Source organism: Pholis gunnellus, assembly GCF_910591455.1.
Source record: "Pholis gunnellus genome assembly, chromosome: 9".
NCBI lineage: Eukaryota > Metazoa > Chordata > Actinopteri > Perciformes > Pholidae > Pholis > Pholis gunnellus.
Window position 1 is genome coordinate 13,909,837 of NC_136535.1, and position 20,179 is coordinate 13,930,015.

Sequence of the window (20,179 nt, forward strand, 5' to 3'; positions counted from 1 at the left end):
TTGAATCGGAACGCGTTCCCCCCTCGACGCGGGGAACTGGATTAAGCTTCTTCATGCAACTTTTTTGGAAAGAGACCAAGAGCATCTCACAGGGAAATAGTAAAAACATCAGCAACGGTAGGTAAATATAGATTGTATGTGGACGATATGAGTATACAGGCTGTTTGAAATGAATTGCTTACAAATCGCCGTTTAAAAGTAGGTCAGAAACATCTGTCCGGCTGCTTAATATGAGCTGCTTTGAGACATGTTTCACTTTTGACATTGCTTTTGCAAATTAACTAAAATAATTGAGTCATAAAAAAATTTCGCCAGGCACAAAAGGCTCTGGTTGTTGTAGTATTATTCAATGACCAACGAAATTATGCAGACGCAGCAATTAAACTCGCTGATGGTGGGATTATCCAACTTTTTTTTATCGGAGAATACACTCTTTAAAACTCTTTATTAATTGGGTTTTGTGAACTGCATTGTCTAACATCAGCCATTCTCTCCTCACAGTCTAGGCTCTTCTTTAGTAGGCTAATCTTGTGCCACATGCCCTGCCGTTGCAGGTGACATCGCGCTCTCTCTGGTTGCTGCAGGTGTCGCGTTCTCTACCGGTCCCTCCGGGGAGATGTACCAAGGGTTCCCCGGCGACCCAGACAGCGTTTCCCGTGAAAGCTCCTCTCCATCCATAGAGTCCCAGTACCTTTCCTCCGTGGACTCCTTCGGAAGCCCGCCGACCACCAGTGCTCCGCAGGTAAGTTTGCGACTATTTAAAACCATGATGAGAATGAATGGAAATGTATCTTAAAACAAAAACATAAAAACCAATGTCACAGCTGTTTTTGTTTATTCATTCGTAAATGCAAAAGGGACTGGCTTATGGTCCTACACGCACAGATGGACCTGTTCGTATGTGTCCATAGGATGAATAGGGCATGTGCTTACATTTCTCACGAGTTTATTGCTTGTGCTAGTTTAGTAACTCTATCAGATTTTTAACTATATGTTGGTAATAAACGGCAAAACAACATAGCACAAAATATGCTATTATATTATAATATACAAAAGTAGTCTCATATAGGCACGAAAGTATATATAAAAGTAAATAGCATACACAGGTCTATAAAAAGCACTGAAATATGACGCTTATAGCCGAGACTTTTAATGGCACTTCATATTTATATTTTTTTTATCGGAGGCTGGTGATGTTGGAGCTGTGCGTGAAGTAAACCATTACGTTTATACTGCTGCGATCAGATATAAATATTCTCGCAAAGTTCATCAACCATTCAATATGAATGTACCGCTATCTGTTGCTTGTGGTAACCCTGGTAGCAGCCCTCAGGCTGTGACAACGTGCTCCGTTTACAGCACGCCGCAGAACGGATGACACGGCGCTGGAACTCTCCTACGTAAGCGCCGAGGCCCCGCCCCTCTCCGCTTCTCTCCTTCCACGCGCTCCGCTCTCCCCTCACTGGCCTCGCCGTGACGTAAATACTTGTTCTATTTTGGAGTGCTACGTCGCGTTGCCAAGGGGAACACCGGGGGTGTGACGAGGGAGGAGGAAGAAGGAGGGGGAGACTCTCTGTGAGAGAAACGATTGGTCGAGGCGGACACTTTCAGAGCCGCCTGTCCCGGTGTCTTTTCACTCTATATGAATATTCATGTGGCTCGATCCTGTCCTGCAATGAACTAAAACAAGAAAGACACGCGACAGATATGAGCTTTTTTTGTGGATTCATAACGTGATACATGGAAAAAGTTGTGACACAGCAACAGCACATTTAGATTCCTCCACTTAATTTAGCGGACTGCTGTTTTTTTTTCCTTTGCTCTTATACATCTAATTGTACGCTATACGGTTTCCAATGTTTCCTCTTCTTAGATGGTTGGAATAACATTTTTTCCACACTTTTTAAAATCATGATACATCTATGTCACCTGTAAATGCATGTTTTACAGACTACATTAATCATTATGTGCATCAAATTAAGATATTGCTATTAGTTAAAAAAAAAAAAGATTGTCATAATTTGTTATGTCATGCCAATTATCTTGACAAGAAATTGTAGTTTGTTGCAATTCAAAATATGACCTTAATTAAAATAACAATGCAGTCCATTTAAAAAAAATGTACCCTTGATGGTAGCACTTGGTCGTATAGGTAAAGTTTAGCCTATGAGGTTGGCATGATGGCTACAATATGTTATTATTCAATTTGACAAAATCTTTGAGAAAGCAGCTGATCCATGCTTGTTCCGGTCTGTTTTTCTGCCTCTGTCTGTCTGTTTACTGACCAGTGGCTTTACATTGTGTGTTTTTGTTCAGGAGTGTGTGTCAGCGGGAGCTGCCTTGAGCATTGTGGGCAGCGGGCCAGGGGCCAGTGTCGGAGCAGAGATGCCCGGTTCATTCGTGCCCACCGTCACCGCCATCACCACCAGTCAGGATCTGCAGTGGATGGTCCAGCCGACCCTCGTCTCCTCCCAGGCCTCTGGGCAGAGTGGGTCCACTGGGACCACAACCATGACCCAGTCAATGTCATTGGTTGACCCTTATGACATGCCAGGCCCCAGTTATTCCTCGGGGTCTGCATTCACCTCTCCAAGTTCGGATAATCTAGGCCCAGCTCCGGGCCCGATCCGCCAGTCCAGAACCCGCAGCCGCCGTACACGAGACGAGTCTGTGAGTGACGATGGAGATGTTGGTGTGTTAGTAAGTGTGTGTGCTTGAACGGTTTGTTTCTTGACTTGTTACACATGCAGTGTAGGTATATTGTTTACATGGGCTCCAAAAGTATCAGATCCAACTACTGTGTACTGTGCTGTTCAGCAGTGGTGTGCACAAATACTTTTAGGGGCATGGGTACTTAACAAAAAAAGGGGCACCTCACCGTCTACTATAGGCCCTTCTCATCATGCACAAACCAACAGGGAAATAAGGGCAAAGACGGTATGTAGGAGTCTGTTTGATATAAGGATAAACTATACTGCCAAAGTGTGAGGAAAATGTTTACATTTTTCTTAAGAAAAGGACAAATTTGCTCTCAAGACAACCATAGCTGGTGTAGCCACCCTGACTGCCCATTTTGTTCGCCCCCTTCACTGCAGCGTGGACAATATGACTACATTTTCAAGAACACAGACAACACAATTATCCTAATCTGTTTCGTCTTATTCCTCTTCATCCTAGCTAACACCAGAGGAGGAGGAGAAGAGACGTGTTCGGAGGGAGAGAAACAAGTTGGCTGCCGCCAAATGTAGAAACCGAAGACGAGACCTCACAGACAGGCTGCAGTCGGTGAGCTTGCCCGTGTTATAGCAGAATGAGTAATGATCATAATTACATACTTTAGGTTACCTCCCATAGAATTGCAAAGTGTGTTATTAGATGTGTACATGTGTGTATCGGAGAGATTATGGTTTATGGTAATGGGGTTTAGCTGTGGTGAAGACAATTATAGTCCTCAAGACAGACTACTGTACCTGCGATATTTATGGCCTAATTATTGGGCTCTTACATAAACCACCTTACTTATCCAACTGCAGGTGAGGAAGGCATTTCTGCTGGGATGAATACATCCACCTCCACAAAATCTCAAGTAGTGGTTTGGTGTCGTTAACTGTTAGTTTCTGTCATTCTGTCCCTGCCAAAAAGGAAACGGACATACTGGAGGAGGAGAAGGCAGAGCTGGAGGCTGAGATCTCTGAGTTGCAGAAGGAGAAGGAGCGTCTGGAGTTTGTCCTGGTGGCCCACCAGCCGACCTGTAAGATCCCATACCAGGACCAATCTCAGCACAGCTCAGCGCAGCTCCCTCTCCAGACCTTACCACCTCCTGTCTCCATTGTGGGCTTGGCTGTGAACGAGGACTCTTTCTATCTGCCTCCTGCCTACACAGCCCATCCGGCCTCCACACAGTCCCAGCCTCCAGTTCAGCAGCAAGTCCAGCAGCAGCCTCAGCCAGGACTAATGCAGGAGGTAGAGTTTTCTAGTTCTTTCTATGGCTCAAGTGAGGCGGCACCAGGCGGGCCGTGCCACATGGCCAGCGACAGTGGTGGTGGCGGTGTTAACCATGACGATGCGGCCATTGGCAGCTACAACACCTCATACACATCTTCATTTGTGTTCACCTACCCAGAGGGAGCCTGCGGGGTCAGTGCCAACCAGCGGAACAGCAGTAGCGAGCAGTCTTCTGATTCCCTGAACTCGCCTTCGCTGCTGGCACTCTGACTGACCGACAGACACACGCACACACATATCAACAAGCACATACATTACGCTCGTTGGCAGTAGAGGCTGAAGCAAGTACATGCAGAGTACCGATCAGTCTCGCAGATTGGGAGAAAAGAACCTGATTGGGTTAAAGTTTACACATTCATGCATTCCAATCAAGAGCCATACAGATAGTTACATTAGATCTAACCGTTGACGATACATAAATCATTTCTTGTTTTGTATTATCAGAATACCTGCAACTGGACAAGATAAGTGAAAAAAAAACTGAGTTACAAAATCATGTCCAAGTTGCAAATCGTGAGTGTTCTGAATTAAAAGATGAATTCAAAATGAATATTCTCAATCGTCAACCTAACAGTACATTGAGTAAGATACCAGAAGCCAACTTTACACTCCAACAAGCACCAGTGCCCCCACCTTGTTCCCTCTGTCGGTTGAATTTTCCAGTGCTCTTGCTCTCATCCTTTTCCATTCCTTTTCTCACTTCTTCCTCTCGCTGAATGTATTTGTGCAAATCAGAAATAGGCACGAAGGACACTTTGTTCGGGTCTTTTCTTGTGGGAGACAGACTGCTGATTTCTCGCTCACCTCTAACCTCTCATCTGCTCGACTTCCCTCTGCTTCTTCATTTTGCTGCTTGGACTTGGCGAGTTGAGGATCTGAGTGTCGCAGTCTCCACTAAATCTTCTGTTTTTCGCTCTGTTTTTTTTTTTTTTTTTATTCTTCTGCCGTCTGCCTACCTGCCAAGCGACCCATCTCTGCCCATTTGTTTCTCCTCTTCTGTCTCTGTGTTTCTCCCTCTCTCTGAAGTCTTCGACCCCTGAGAGCCCGAAGACCCCCTCCAGCCCTTGGGACCTTGAGTGAATGACGGCCCAACTAACACGCCCTTTTGCACCCTCTCATACAAGGACCTGGACACAACCCCCACAAGGAAGACCCTTTTCTTTGAGCGCATTGCTCAGAGCGGATCTTTAGTGAACAGCAGCTAAATATCTTCACTTATGCACATAGACACCTAATTGACGAATGCAAAATGGAAGACGGATGCCACTGTCTTCTGCTGAGCCATTTTTCGATGTTCACACAATGAAAATTAGACACGTCTTGTGTTGTGAGGCCGGATACAAGTGAGGATGGAAGAGGTTTAGCAGGAAGGGAGGCAAACCAAGCTGGACAGACTTAAATGGAGAGGCGATGGATGACTCCCATCCTAACCACCCATTTTCCGAACCAAATGTTGAAAATGCAGAAAGAGCCAAATGTTAAAAAGAAAGAAAAAAAAAGAAAGAAAGAAAAAAACCCTGCTCTTGCCAACTGTGTGGAAGGGTGGCATCAGTAAAACCACCTCCATACCACAGAGCCTCATCACCCCGGGCCTACATGCGTATATTCACACCATCGCTTTCAAGTCTCTGAACTGAAGACAGACGTTTTGTTGCAGCACACCAGCTCTGTGTTTTGCTCTGAACCAATCGGATGTGAACCGATGCCTTTATTTAGAGGAGGGACCTTTTTGTAGTGATTAAGACAACCTCTAAACACCTGGGCTCAGTGGTCTCTGTACCTCCCCTGTCCTCTCAGCGGAGACGAGGTGGGGGTGCGTTTATTGTGAGTGCGTCCACTCTGAGGCCCCTGGTCCGTTTATTTCTTTCTTTATTGAGGTTGATGTGGCGAGTGAGCGCAAAGCAAAACCTGGAAACAAAAGGGGAGAACATGTGGGCTGATGTCGTGGAGTGAGCGTCCTTTCTTTGCCTGTGAATTTGTACAATTTGTTTTCTGTATGTTTGAGTGAGAATTGTTATATATTTTAATGTTTATGTTTGTTTGGTTGTTTTGCATTGACCTCTGCTTTCACTTGTACTGTTGCCGTTTCTTGTTTTGTTTTTGTTTTTTTAATCTGGTGATTTTGTCATTACTGTTACTATTATTATTGCATCGTAACTATTGTTTCATTATTTTGTTGTATTTTCATTTGGCAACTTTGGAGGCATGTTGTGCACTACAACAAAAAAATCTAATTATAAATCTATATGCACATACATATATACAGGTAACATGTATATATAAGTGTATGTACCATGATTGTAAAGTTTGAATGTCTGCAGATTTTAATGGAATATTTTTGTCAATGAAGAACAAGATAAAATGTTACTGAGGTTTAGTTTTAAAATAAATATTTTTCTAAAGGAACACAAAAATAAACTATAAAGAATTTAAAGTACTGCCCTGTCCCATGAAGCACGATGTCACTGCATCTTTCAAGGTGTATTTATGTTTTATAAACAATATAAAGCACTATCCAAGTTACATTAAATGTACGTTTATATTTACGATGTTAGAAGGTTGTGATAATGCCTTTGTTTTGTTTGTTTTTTCTCTGTGAGGTCTGTTCCAAAGCTACTGACACCTTAATGCCACTTGATCCTTAGCAGGTGCAAAATGAGGAAATAAAAATAGTGTGATTGAATGTCAATACAGATATTAAAAGTATTCAGAATACAAGATAATGACTTAACTGTTTCATTTAAGTATGCATTTCTGTGCAGTGTAAACATATCACTTAATAACATTGTTATTTCCTAACTGAAACATGTGTTTAAAGGACAACCGCAAATTTAGCCTTCATATGAACATTATCATGTTAATCCATTCTTGTACTCAAACAAATATGTTGTCTAATTGAGATTAACATTTCTTGTGATTGTATTTTCTGGATAAGAAGCTTTATTTTCAATAAATAAACATGTTTATTTAAAAACAATGGCTAAATGAATGGTCTAAACGTGGCTCTTGGTGGTCAGACGATGGGCAGACCTCAATTCTTTAAATGTTGATTAAGGACTGTGTTTGTACAGATGTCGGAGAGGCTTTTCATTTCTCTCAAAATGCAAATGTGATGAGAATATGTTCTGTCGTCAGAATAAGCATAAAACATATTCAATAGTTCTCATGTATATAGGTTTTTGTGGTGCTACTTATAGTATGATGGCAAGGCAGTGTTTCACATTGTATGGTAGAAGGTTACACATTGCTGTTGCTGAGGCTCCATACAAATGAACGCACTGCTTGTCTCATTAGGACGTTTGATTCAGAATGGCTGCCAATAACACAGTGAATTCCCAGCAGCTGAAGCTCCGAGAGCCCAGTAATCACTCTGTGATTTCATTATGGTGTAATATCAATTGCCTGCAACATCTTTAAGTGTGATAAACAGATCTCAGAGGGCCCTTGTACTGTACTTGCACTCCACACTTGTGCCCCAGATCAGCACACAGCATAGTAGACTCATTCTTTCATTTCATTTCTTTGCCTTGGGTTTCATTGAATTTGCTTTAAATCATTTGTTCCTGTAAGGTTGCAATCACAAATGGGTTGCTGAAAAAAAAAGAGAGAAATATTTAGCTCCCAGTAAAACAGAGAAACTGCCTGCTATTACTTGTACTGTATCATGGCTACCTTAGTGTTATCTGAACAAGAGCTTTCCTATTTTTCTATTGAGGTGAATGTTGCTACAGTATGTATTTCTATTTTTCCACAAGTCCCATATACACTCTACATTCCATATATTCCCTGGTATGAAATGCAATACTTATTTTCCTTTCTGATAAACATAATGTAGCAAATCATGCAGTGCTCAAACTGACTGCTACTTTATGTCAAGTGTGATGATATATTGCTTTAACTATCAATTTTTGTTACAATATTAAACGTTATCCTTAATACTTATTGCAACATTTGGGTTTGATCTTCCTGAACAAATATTTTTCATTTATTAATGATGTGCAGAAACACTAGCAAGGTATTTAAAAAGTCAATGCTTCTTTTCTGATCCGTTCCTTTGATCAATGTTTCATCTTTTTTTCCTTTTCTTTATTTACTCTGTATTTCTTTGTTTGGACGAAAAAGTTGCAATTTTGTCACATTTGGAAAAAGAAGATATGTGATTTACATGTTGAAGTTACAATAGTTAAAAGCCCAAATAAACTTTTTTTCTAGGTGTGACATTGTCAAACTTAAAAGACATATGCCGTATTATTTAGGGCGTATAGATAATTACATAACTTCATGAAGGTGCTCTAATATCAAATTGTCTATTTTTTCAGTACATATAATTTAAGTTTTCTGCACATCACTATAATAACTGTTCATTTAGTTGTATAACTTAATTTTAACTTGAAAATGACCGAAGTGTATGACAAATTTGCACTGTCTCTTTTTGAAAGTCTGATCTTTCTGTGTCCATATTTCAGCTTCTGGCCCTTTTTGCTCTCTTATAAAAGTTTACATTGTAGAGTGTTTTTCTGGGTGGGCTGTCTCCTTTAATGATGATTTGACTAAATGCCATTCTTTTCCAATTTGTGAAGAAATTACATAAATAAACGACATATTATAAAGTAAATGTCTCTCCCTTTTAAATGCTTTAACTTCATTGCACTCTTTTTCTACAGTCATTACCATCTGTTTTATTTGAGCTGAGACTGCAGGAGGTGAGCATAGATCTGGAAAGTGATTGTGTTTGTATATTTTTAGGACCAACACTAACGATTATTTTCATCTTTTAATCTGCAAATTATTTTCTTGATTCATTGTTTTTTAACCCATAAAATTGTGAAAAGGCCACAGTTCTTCAGAATGTTAGAAAACTATTTACTCAGCATGAAAAGTCCTGCAAACCAAAAGTGGGCAGAACTTATTTATAAGATAATTTCAAACTGCGCAATCAAGACAGAAAACAACATAACAACATTTCTCATCCTATGACTGTTTGTGTGTGAAAAGGATCATTGTGATGAACTCATAGAGCTTTATCATCTGACTTTATATTTCCCCTCTGGTTTAAAGTGTCTTTTAACTCATTATTTAGATACTTTTTTCACTCACACTACTCCCACAGTGTTGTTTTCGGCCATAGCCAGCAGGGGTTTTCTGCACACACAAAAAGCAAACTGTAAGCTACTCGTCCAAGTTGGATGTGCAGTAGTGGAAGAAGTACTAAGAATTTTAGTAATTCTCCATTACAAGCGAAAGTCCAGAATGCAAAATTGAAATTAGGTAAATGTACAGAAGTATAAAAGAAGTGCTCATTATGCAGAATGGCTCCGGCTCAGTGTTAGGCTACATTATTATAAAATATGATATTATTCTGCTTTTATCACTAATGAATACGTTTTTTAATGTTGTAGCTGGTAAACGTGGAGCCAATTTACAATAATTTAGGTAGATTAGTAGGATAGTACTGCATAGCATCATGGGCACATGTGAGCACATCCATATATATTTATACTAAAATACAGTTAAAATACAGCTCCTCCAAAAGTGTCAAATAAATACAGTAGAGTAAAAAGTACAATATTTCCCTCTGATATGTAGTGCAGAACTGGGCCTATAAAGTAGCATACATGTGTACTTAAGTAGCCGACAGTATGCCAGCTATCTAACAATTAGATGGTAAATCTAAATGGCTTCATTCGTGCTGTTGTGTGTGAGTTTGCGGTCTGTGTTGCTCTCTAGCGGCCGTAAATAAAACCTCACGAGCCCTTCTGGTGGTTCAGTCGGAAGTGGCGTCACAGGAGCAGCGCGAGCTGTCCGGATGTAGCTGACGTCACCAGACATTTCTTGTAAACATGGCGTCTGTGACAACAGGTGAGAACAGAAAGGCCCCGGCAAGCCAACGTTACCGCTCGCTAACATTTAAAATATTTCGGTTTGTCACTGTTTAGTAGACACGTCTGTTGTTGCATCAATCCGGAGCCGTGTCCAGAGCTTTTACAGCCGCGTTTGTTCGCATTGGATGCCGGAGAATGGCCGGTAGCGCCTTTTGATTCATAGCTAACGCTACCGCTATGACTATGCTAATGCTGAATGCTAACACAAATGCTTCTTATTTACGAACTTGAATTGTTCCCGTGAACCTGTGATTTCACTTTCATTGATTTTATTAGGCGTCAACGGAGAGTTGTGCGCTGAATTATTGTCCGTAGTTCTTTTTGCGGGTTAAGTTAGCTTGTTCGTCGTCTTATGCTAACCTGAGCTAACCGGCACTGAATCTTCTGTATATGAGTTCATACATTTTAATAAACAATGTTTGGCTCTGATTCGTGGTTCTGTCTTGTCAGGCTCCTAAGTGCAACATGAGGTTGTAGCCACTGTGTGAGCTTCGTCTCTGTGTAGCTATGAGTTCACAGTCTTAACCATGTTGCACAGAGCCATTGTCCTGGCAGCTGTTAACCACCCTTCACTCTGTATCTCCAACTACTGGACGCTTCATTATTGGTATTATAAATAGCCTTCAGCTGGCTATGGTCATCATTAGACCTCAGTATGCTGCTCTCTGCCAGGCCCTTCTCCCACTGTAGTCTGCAGTATTACTGAGAACCAACAGCATAACTGGATGGTATTAACTTTGAAGAGGTCTATATGGTCACAAGTACTTCAGAAACTATGAACTTGTTGGACGGTCATTAGAAAGTTTATTAACAATTTAGATAATGAATCAGTGGATGTGTTACAAAAAATGAAATGTGGACATGTACTGGTTTCAGCTTCTCACATATGTACAATTTCTGCTTTTGACTGTTTAATATAATGATTAATAAAATAGTTTTAGACTGTTGGTCAGACTGAAGAAGTACTGAAGATGAGACCGTAGGTTTTTAGATTGTGATGGACATTTTCTGACACTGTACGCAATGAATCGGTTAATGTCAGAACAAAGTGCTCATTAGTTGCAGACTGCGCCATAAGTAATTAATTATAAGGGAAATTATTAACATGACAGTAGCTGAGTGTCAGTGAAATCCTTTATGTTTTACGATTGTTAATGGTCTGTCATTTTTTTCTTAAGCCACCTCGGAGTGGATTCAGTTTTTTAAGGATGCTGGGATCCCAGCCGGCCTCGCAGTCACTTATGCAGTCTCCTTTGTGGACAACAGGTAACCTGATGCTACTTTTTCATAGGCTTTTTAGAGTACTTTTAAGTCATACTGTGTTAGTCCATGCGACTTAATGTTTGCAACTCTTGTTGTTCGCAATAGGTTGCTTTGAACTAATGGGCAACAATGCATACTGTTTTTCTTTGATCCAGACCAAGTACATACAGTATTATCTGATTATTCTTGTCTCTGCAGAATTCACAAGAACATGCTGATGGACCTCAGTAAAGACATCATGATGGACCTCGGCATCACAGTCATCGGCGACATCATTTCCATTCTTAAACATGCTAAGCAGGTGTACAGGCAGGTGAGATCAGACTCGACTGTTTCACGTATGGAAATGTTGAAAAAGATGGTGTTTTGTCTTTGCTGATGCAGGCATGTAAATACCTCTGGAATATATCCAGTATTATTGTGAATGCAGTCATGGAGAATGGATGTGAAAGCTACTGCAGTAGACTGTGAGTTTACATAACCTCTGTAATGTGTATCCGCTCTTCAGGACATGTGCAAAATGGCCACAGAAGCCATCTCCTCAGGACAGACCAGTGTTAAAGCTGAGCTCAGAAGAACTGCCAATACTCGTAAGTATCTCCATTTGAATTTTCTGCATCATTGAAACAGTTTTTTACTGTCATAAAGTGTTGGGATTTATTTTCAAATTTGAGTTTTGGATCACAACAGAATGTGAATGATGCATTTTCTTTCATTTAAACCTGGATAGGAATTATTTTTACTCATTTCAACCAATGTGTAACATTGCTTAATTGTACCATGAGACCTATTTATCAGCCCAGCAAGAAACAATATGAATTACCACTTGTACGATAATATACTATGCAGTTAGTGCTGGGCGGTATACCGGTTCAACCAGTATACATTTCCCGTATGATATGAATTTTTCACACACCTTCATACCGGTGCATAGCCGAAACAACTGCTGTCACTCTTCAACAAGCAGCAGAATATATTGTTCACCGCTGAGTGCGCTCAGCGGTGGTCGGAGCTATTTGTCTTAAGTGTATTGAGAGGGGCCCTAGTCATGGTTATAACAACAATTAATAACCCACAACTAACGCTCTTTAACAGGGCAAAACACCACGACACAACAGTTTGTGACACATAAACAATTTGTAACACTAATAATTGTACATTTGTAAAATTTCACCGCCGAACTGCATGCTGGGTACAGCTCGCTAGCTAGCCCGCTAGCACAACAGTCTGCTAACAGCTGAGAGAGGCTCCGTCGCTACAGTAACGTTACATTAAAGAACAGAACAGAGCGATGCAGGATGAACAAAGACAGACCGGAGATGCACCGATAGAGTCTATGCCCAAGAGAGGAGCTGTGTCTGCTGTTTGGAAGTGTTTTGGTTTTAAAAAATCCGACGTTTTGCTAGTTTGTCGAGCCACTGCTGTTGCCGCTGGTGGTAACACTAGTAACTTACTCCATCACTTCAGCAGAAAACATGTGTTGGAATACCAAGAGTGTGATTAAGGTTGTCAACCAGTAACGTTAGCGCGATTGAAACAGTGAAGCCAAAGGGTCACACATCGCTTGAAGAGGCTTTTGCTTGAAGCACTGCATACGACTAGGGTTGGGTACCGAAACCCGGTGCCAATATGGCACCTATACGACCGGTACCTACCGGACCGAAACGCAACGCAGATTTCGGTGCTTCCTTTCGGTGCCTGAGCCGATTGAAATACTTTTTTTACACTACTCTGATGACTCGATCAACGATAGCTACCGTTTGTATAGCTACAGTAGCTAGTTAGCCATCAACCTTTTAACAGAGAAAATGCCGAAAGGTAAACGGTCAAAAGTGTGGCTGTTTTTATTTTGAAAGTCCGTTGCTCACTGACAGCGGTGGAGGAATGGAGACTACTGGACATCGCTGCGGTAAAGTCAGCAGACACTCAGATCTCCGTGGTCAACTCAGCAGACACTTACATGTTAGTGCACCTATATGCTGAAATTCACGGTAAACGCATTCAAACGGCACAGATCGGGAGCGAGCGAAGGACTTTGAAAGTTAGCGGAAAGATTTAACGTGAGACAACATCCGGTTTCTTCAGAGGAACATCCGGTTTTCAGAATAAGATGCCAACAAAGTATGAATTAAATTCACATTAAGTATAAAAAATGCTACCTGCATCTCGTAAAGGGAAAATACACCTAAATTGTACGTAAAAGATTTTTTGATTGCTGGGTAACCATCATCATCTCTGAGTTACAGCATTATATTGATGAACAGTAGAGCTGCATTCACATGCTCTGACTCATGAAGACACAACACACACATTTTGATGAAACGTGTGAAACATGTTATTCCTGTTGCACAGCAGTGGAACGTTTCACATGACGTCACACACTGAGCACAGATAGTGAAGAGATATAACTGCTGCTGTGTAAAGGGAATACTGCTGTTAAAAAGAACCTTATTTGTTTGAAGTGTTTGCAAACCAAATGTTATTGCCCTTTTGTTCATATAGCAGTACTTTTAAAATAAAAGTGCACAATACACTACCTTTGAATTAATTATTGAACTTTGCCATAACAATGCGATTAATCGCAAAAAATCCATGCGATTAATCGTGATTAAAAATTGTAATCGTTGCCCAGCACTAATATGTATAGTATACTTTAAACAGTTAAATATATTGTTCAATTTGAAGAAAAAAATGTGCCTTGGCAATAACAAAAGTATCGGTTCACGCACCGTTTAGGCACCGGTATCGTTTTAAAAGTATCGTTTTAGCACCGGTATCGGAAAAAACCCAAACGATACCCATTCCTACATACGACACGAAAAGCAAGCGGTGGAGCGACATTACGAATGCAATAACGATCCAGCTCTGCAAGGACACAGTCCCACTACAGACAGTCGAGAAAGACTCACTGCTATCCCAACATTATACGAACAAACGAGCACACCCTATAGTAATCAAAGCCTTTATTCATGATGACATTAACATGTTTTAATATTCTATGTACTCCTGACAGTAGAGTAAGCCACTATAAACCTATAAAAACACAGTCACGGAAAACAAATACCGCGATATACCGTGAAACCGCCAGAATCTTAAAAAATACCGTGATACACATTGTTGGTCATACCGCCCAGCACTACCTGCAGTTATGAAATTAATATAGCTGACATGTCTGAAGTGTCAGAGGAAGTTAACCCTAGATATGGGTAAAAAAAATCAATATGTTAATATCAGAATGCTTTCTGTTGTCGCTAAACTGAACATTTGTGGTGGTGTTTATTAATGACGAACAGGGGCGAGGAAGATACCTAGTATGCTCTTAAGAACGAACGTTACGGATGTAACTACGGATCTATGAATCCTGACTGACCGCCAGAGGCAGTGCTTTAACAATGAATATCCTCCGTGTGGCGCTCACGCATGTTGATTCTTTTTGTCAACAAAGTCACGTGTGACCTCGGATGATCTCAGCTGGCTGTAAATTCTGGTGTTGTCCTCGAGATTATTTCTAATGGCGCAAAAGTCAGGCAATCGTCTAGGTCAGGGGTGGCCAACCAGTCAGAGACCAAGAGCCACATTTTTTACTGTGTTACCGCAAAGAGCCACATCATACACATGGGCACACATGAACATCACCCTATCCCTTCCTCACACACACACATACCTTTGCTCAGCCAGATTTATTGTAAATGTCACACACCAATATGATAATGACAGAAATTGACTCCTAAGACCACAGGCCAGTCATTTTCAACAATGAACATTGTGTACACCAGGCTGCTGCTGTCACATACGCTGGTGGAGGTGTGCGCGGCGCGTGCGGATCGGGGAGGAGCTCCGCCTTGCGCGATACAACGGATATTTGTAAATTGTCCGACTTTTACATTTTTACTTAAAGCGGGGCTTTCAAACAGTCCGTCTCGGCGTTAAATGGGTCGACGAGGAACGGAATCTGTGGCCGCACATGCGCGTTTGACGAAAATACCGTATTTAACTCAAGCGAAGCGAACACGAACATTAAAAAAACACAAATACAAACTTCGATATGAACGTAAGAGCCGCATGAAACCGGGCAAAGAGCCGCATGCGGCTCGCGAGCCGCGGGTTGGCCACCCCTGGTCTAGGTACTGCAGGATCGTCAGGCCCCATGACTGCATGGGTGAGAGGGCACCTTTTAACACTCGTGGGGGGAGGAGGAGTCCAAATGGAAGCACCCTGAGCTGAAAACGCGTGTGCGTGCGTGTGAGCGAGAGATGGATGATATTCAGCGTTAATGCACTGTCTCTGTCGGTCACTACGGTCGCTAACTGGTTAGGCGGAGGCAAAGAGAGTTTCTGTCCTGTTTTTATTTTGAGGGATAGCTAACTGTACAAAACCATTTTTACTGGCAGTATTTGTTATTGGTATGTCAAGTAATAGGACATAATAAAGGGTAATTGTTTCCTTTAGGAGATCAAGTAAATCAGAGTAATCTAATGTCACAAGAACAAACTGCTTGACTTAGTTTGTCGGGCTCGGTGCCAGGTTGTACAAGACTGACTTCAGTTCTTCACAACATGTTCTTTTATGCAAACGTTTAGTTTTGGCATGACTAACTGTGAAGCCCAGCTGTCCTCTGATCTCGTCTTGGGGTCAGAACAGGTCGAGTCCCTTTTAGAAAGCAAGCAAGCTCACAAGTACTTGAAAATGTTTCTGCTTTCGCTCAGCTGCCACTCGTATGATTGCCAACGCTTTGAGCAGTGACTCCCCGCCGGCCACTCCAGCCCGTCGACCCGACAACCGCCTCTCGGTCACAGTGTCCAACATGCAAGCAAACAAGAGCGGCAAAGCAGGTAGATCTCACAGAGCGTGTCTTTTACCCCAGACATCCCTTATTTCCCACCCTCTGGAGTCCTCTCTTGTTGTTTACCTTTGCTTATCCTCGTGTACCCGCCACTTTGTTTGTCAGTTGTAAGTCAGCCAGCTGACGAGGGGAACAGCCTGTCAGCAGTGAAGCGCCGACGCGTGACAGCTGAGATGGAAGGCAAGTACATCATCAACATGCCCAAAGGCTCCACACCTCGTACACGCCGCATCCTGGCCCAGCAGGCCAAGAAAGGTAGGCCTGACCCAGTGGCCTTGCCGACAACTCGCCCCTATAATGCCGTTGCTCACCACAGCTAATCAGTACTAAACGTTTTCATGGACTTCTTTCATACTAAAACTGAGACGGGTGACTCGGGGCTGATTGTTTGCCTGTTTGACCGTCATTCATTTCTGTCATGATTGAATCCCTTGTCTTTACTCTTTCCACTGCATCAACAAGTATCTCTTCCCCCCCCGTCAAACCGCTCGTTTTCACCTTCATCTTACCCAACCAAAAATCGTTGACTGTGGCTTTTCTTCCATGAAAGTGGCTTCTGTCTGTGAAAAGAGCTGTGATGCTGTCAACTGCTCAATATTGTGAATATTTATTTCATGAAAGAAAAGCTCTATGCTCTCGTCAAGTTGGCTTTTTATTTTAAATGCAATTCTGTCATTAGATACCTCAAGGTAATTAGCAACACTGAAATCGTACAGCAAAGCACATTTGCATTTCTGACCCGAGTCACAAAAAAAGTTCCTCCGGTTGGAGGTTTATAAACATGACACCCGGGTGGACGCGTTCATTTCCGCTCCTTCTCCGGCGCTTTGTTTGTCATCTATCCACAAATTCCGCCCCTCTTTGTCCGAGCAGCGCTCGAACATCGTTCCAAGATAGTTGACTCCGAGTTTGAAGGGAGACTGAATAAGTAACGGATATAAAAGAGGAAGTAGCCACCATGTTTTTTTCTCTGGCCTTCATGCTGTTTTCTACTGTTTAGTGACATAGAACATGGCACACCAGAATAAAACAAAACAGAAAGACATACTCATCTACTGGCAATGGGAAAGCAGTCTTTGTAAGCAGGTTTGACAGCATTAAAAAAACCTAAATATATGCCTTAATTTAGGGATAAAAGGGCATAAGAAACTTGCACTCTGCAACAGTCACAGCAGATTTGTCTTCAAATATATTCTATATATTTTTCCATCACTATTAATGAGTTATCAAACATAAACCAAACCGGTCACAGTCCCATTTTTTTTGCTCTACTCCTTGAAAAGGAATGAAGCGCACCTCTGTGTTTGCAAGACTTGGAGCTGAATCGAAAGCAGACACGACAACAAGCAATAACAAGGTGAGGCCTGTCGGTATATTGCAATAGCTCCCTTTGTATTGTATTGGATGCAGGCGTGAAGATGAGTTCTGTGCTCATAATGCTCATGTTTGGCAGCCCACCGGTGTGTTTAGTCGTCTTGGCAGAGGGGATGAAGAGGAAGACAAGCCGGCGCCAGGCAAAATGTTGAGCACCATCGATGTAGATGACGTGGACGACAGTGATGGAGAAGGCTCCGTCCTCCAGTATGCTGGCGTCCTGAAGAGAGCCCCCGTCTTCCAGAAGAAAGAGCCAGCCACAAAACCGGCCCCAAAACCGGCCCCGACCACCCTGCGGCGCTTGGGAGGCAAATTCAAACTACCTCCCTCTGACACTCCTACCTCCTCCTCTTCCTCCCCTAATGGCCTCCCCCCTGCCAAGGTTAGTGTTCTTCAGAGACTGGGCAAGCTCCCTGCCACACACCTGAGCGCCGCGGTGTCACCCCCACCTGCTGACACGCAGGACAACAGGGTGACCAGCACCAGGCCCAAAGCCCAGGAGGGACTCACCTTAGCAAGCTCCAAAGTCAGCAGCAGCACCGGGGCTGGAGGAGGAGGAGGAGGAGGAGGAGATGGAGGAGAGTCTCTGGGTGCCCAGATGGACATTATGGCTATTAGTGTTTTTAAGAGGCTGGGCAGCAAGAGAACCTAACACATAAATCTCTACAAAATGATTGAGACTCTTTCTATATGTCCTTTATAGAATTTGTATCCCTCCCTTTTCTGCACTCATCCTAGCGACGTGCAGATCGGAGTGTTTTTTTGTGTTTATGGTCAGTTTTAATGCTGCTTTTTGGCTTTAGGGTTGCTCTTAGATAAAGATACGTTTAGTTTTACATTTTAGTCATGCTGCCATAGGAAAACCAACTTTGTTTAGTGTCTAAGCTTTTAATTTGAGGACTAAAAGTTCTCAATCATATCTGCCATTTAGTTTTTGAAAATATGTATTGAACTATATTTGCGAGATTAAGGCATGAGCATGACCTCAACCAAGCTGCCATAATGGTGGTTTTTATTTTTCACGTTAACTCCACATATAAGGATGCTGCTGCTTAAAACTTCGCTTTTTTTGAGAGTCCACCCAAATGAATACAGTCTGTGTAGTTGAAAATATTCCCCCACGGTGAATTAGTCGGCCATTTTGTTGATATTTGCCTGAAAATGAATTGTTTCTCGCGTAACAAACACACCTCAGTCAAGGGAAGTTTATTCCTCAAATGAACATGCAGGACGGCGGTCAGATGGAAGACTAGCCATGAGGTGATGGTACATTTATTTTACCTTCAACACCTCAAAATTTCCTCCTCCACCATGTTTGGAAAGTAGAAAAGGTGTTGAAGGCTTAATAACTTGTGAGTGAGAAAGTCAATTCAAATGGTCTCTAAACACTTGAATCAGGAAAGAACACTGCGCCTCTTCTTCTTCTTCTGCGCTTTGTGGAGTAGAACGTCTCACCTCTGAACTCTAGAGGCCCATGTCCACCTTTCTACCATCGTACTGAACGTTTTCTACAACCGCCTACTTGAAGGCCGGGTCAGTAGAATATTGTTTATTTTGAAATGCAATGTATAGATTTGTTAGACTTGATTTCACACAGCACAGCACCAGTTATGCTGCATATTTTTCTATGTGGACATTCTTGTATCATGTATCCGTGTAAAGAACCTCAGAGATGCCATCAGGTCTGGTGTCAGGAAGCCCCTTGAGGTCTCGGTAGGTAGTTCACCTTCACCCAGCATGGGTCATCATCACCTGTGTACCTAACTTTCTTACACTGTAAATATTTGAAATGTTTAAAATCACATTAAGGAATTTTTTTTATAGTTTTAAAAAAAACAAGGTAGATTCAAACACACCGTGAACTGTTATTTTATTTTTTTTAAGGGATATTGAAGAAAAAAAGTTCTGAATTTGAGCAAAATATGCTTGGAAAATAATTAAAAGAGGAAAAGGGTCCAAACAGCTTCCCTCTTTATTTCTCGCTCCCTACAGGAGACAATGTCGTTGTCACATATTGTTCTCTTGTACGTATCGACATGACAGCAAAGTCGATATCGACATTCTCATGGAAACATTTAGACGATCATTTATCAATAAACCCGTTAGACTCCCACTCCTCTCACAATGAGGTTACTGCTGCATCATTTCGGCTGAACTGTCAGCGTGATATGTTAATGATATTTCATCGGAGGATGCCTCTTTACTCTGTGCAGCTGCAGCCGGAAACACACGTGGCATCCAGCGGTCGTACAGTGCGTCTCTAATGCTCCTGTTTGTTTGGGTTGAGTGGGATGGATTAAGTGTGTATGCGTTGTGTAGGCTTATTTAATGTTGTAAACTAATGTAATTTGTATGTGCTGAATATTAATTTACATGTTTCCCTACAGGGAGAGTTAAGAGTTTTAGAATCAGAACATGTTCAATGCAGGAAAACTAAGAAAACCTATGCCAGCAGTGCCATCTCTACACCATGCAGATAACAGTGTTCACCTGGATATGGACCCAGCTCCCATCACTAGTCATCGCAGCATTTAGAGAATGGCAGAAGTGCTTATGCCAGTGTTTTGTTGCACCCTAACACCCGCGTGAGTCTTAAGTTTCGCTGTAGGCTAATACATTATTTATGAATGTTAATCTGGATGCTTGTTGGGAGTCGAAATGACTGTTCACCCAGGAGGCGCTGATACACCGCGGGTCCCCGATCCATGAACCAGGGAGTCGATATAGATGTGAAACTACAGATGTTTTACATGACTCACTGAGAGGATGGCCTGATCCTGCACTGAGTTAATCCCATGTGAGGATTTCCTCT

General features: G+C 42.0%; 2 protein-coding genes across 2 annotated transcripts; both read left to right on the top strand.

Annotated features, from left to right (window-relative positions):
• Nucleotides 1-616: 616 nt before the first annotated feature.
• On the top strand, nucleotides 617-4,215 carry fosb (FBJ murine osteosarcoma viral oncogene homolog B; the record flags this gene model as incomplete). Its single annotated transcript, XM_079165885.1, has 4 exons — nucleotides 617-742; nucleotides 2,317-2,670; nucleotides 3,178-3,285; nucleotides 3,643-4,215. 4 exons carry the CDS (start codon nucleotides 617-619, stop codon nucleotides 4,213-4,215), a joined length of 1,161 nt encoding a protein of 386 aa, XP_079022011.1.
• A 5,630-nt stretch (nucleotides 4,216-9,845) lies between these two features.
• Nucleotides 9,846-19,321, top strand: cUnh19orf47 (chromosome Un C19orf47 homolog; the record flags this gene model as incomplete). The annotated part of the gene is made up of 8 exons (XM_079166464.1): nucleotides 9,846-9,864; nucleotides 11,066-11,153; nucleotides 11,349-11,463; nucleotides 11,659-11,740; nucleotides 15,857-15,982; nucleotides 16,099-16,248; nucleotides 17,277-17,350; nucleotides 17,447-19,321. The coding sequence occupies 8 exons, from the start codon at nucleotides 9,846-9,848 to the stop codon at nucleotides 18,017-18,019; spliced, it is 1,227 nt and encodes a 408-aa protein (XP_079022590.1). The 3' UTR covers nucleotides 18,020-19,321.
• Between the last annotated feature and the right edge of the window lie 858 nt (nucleotides 19,322-20,179).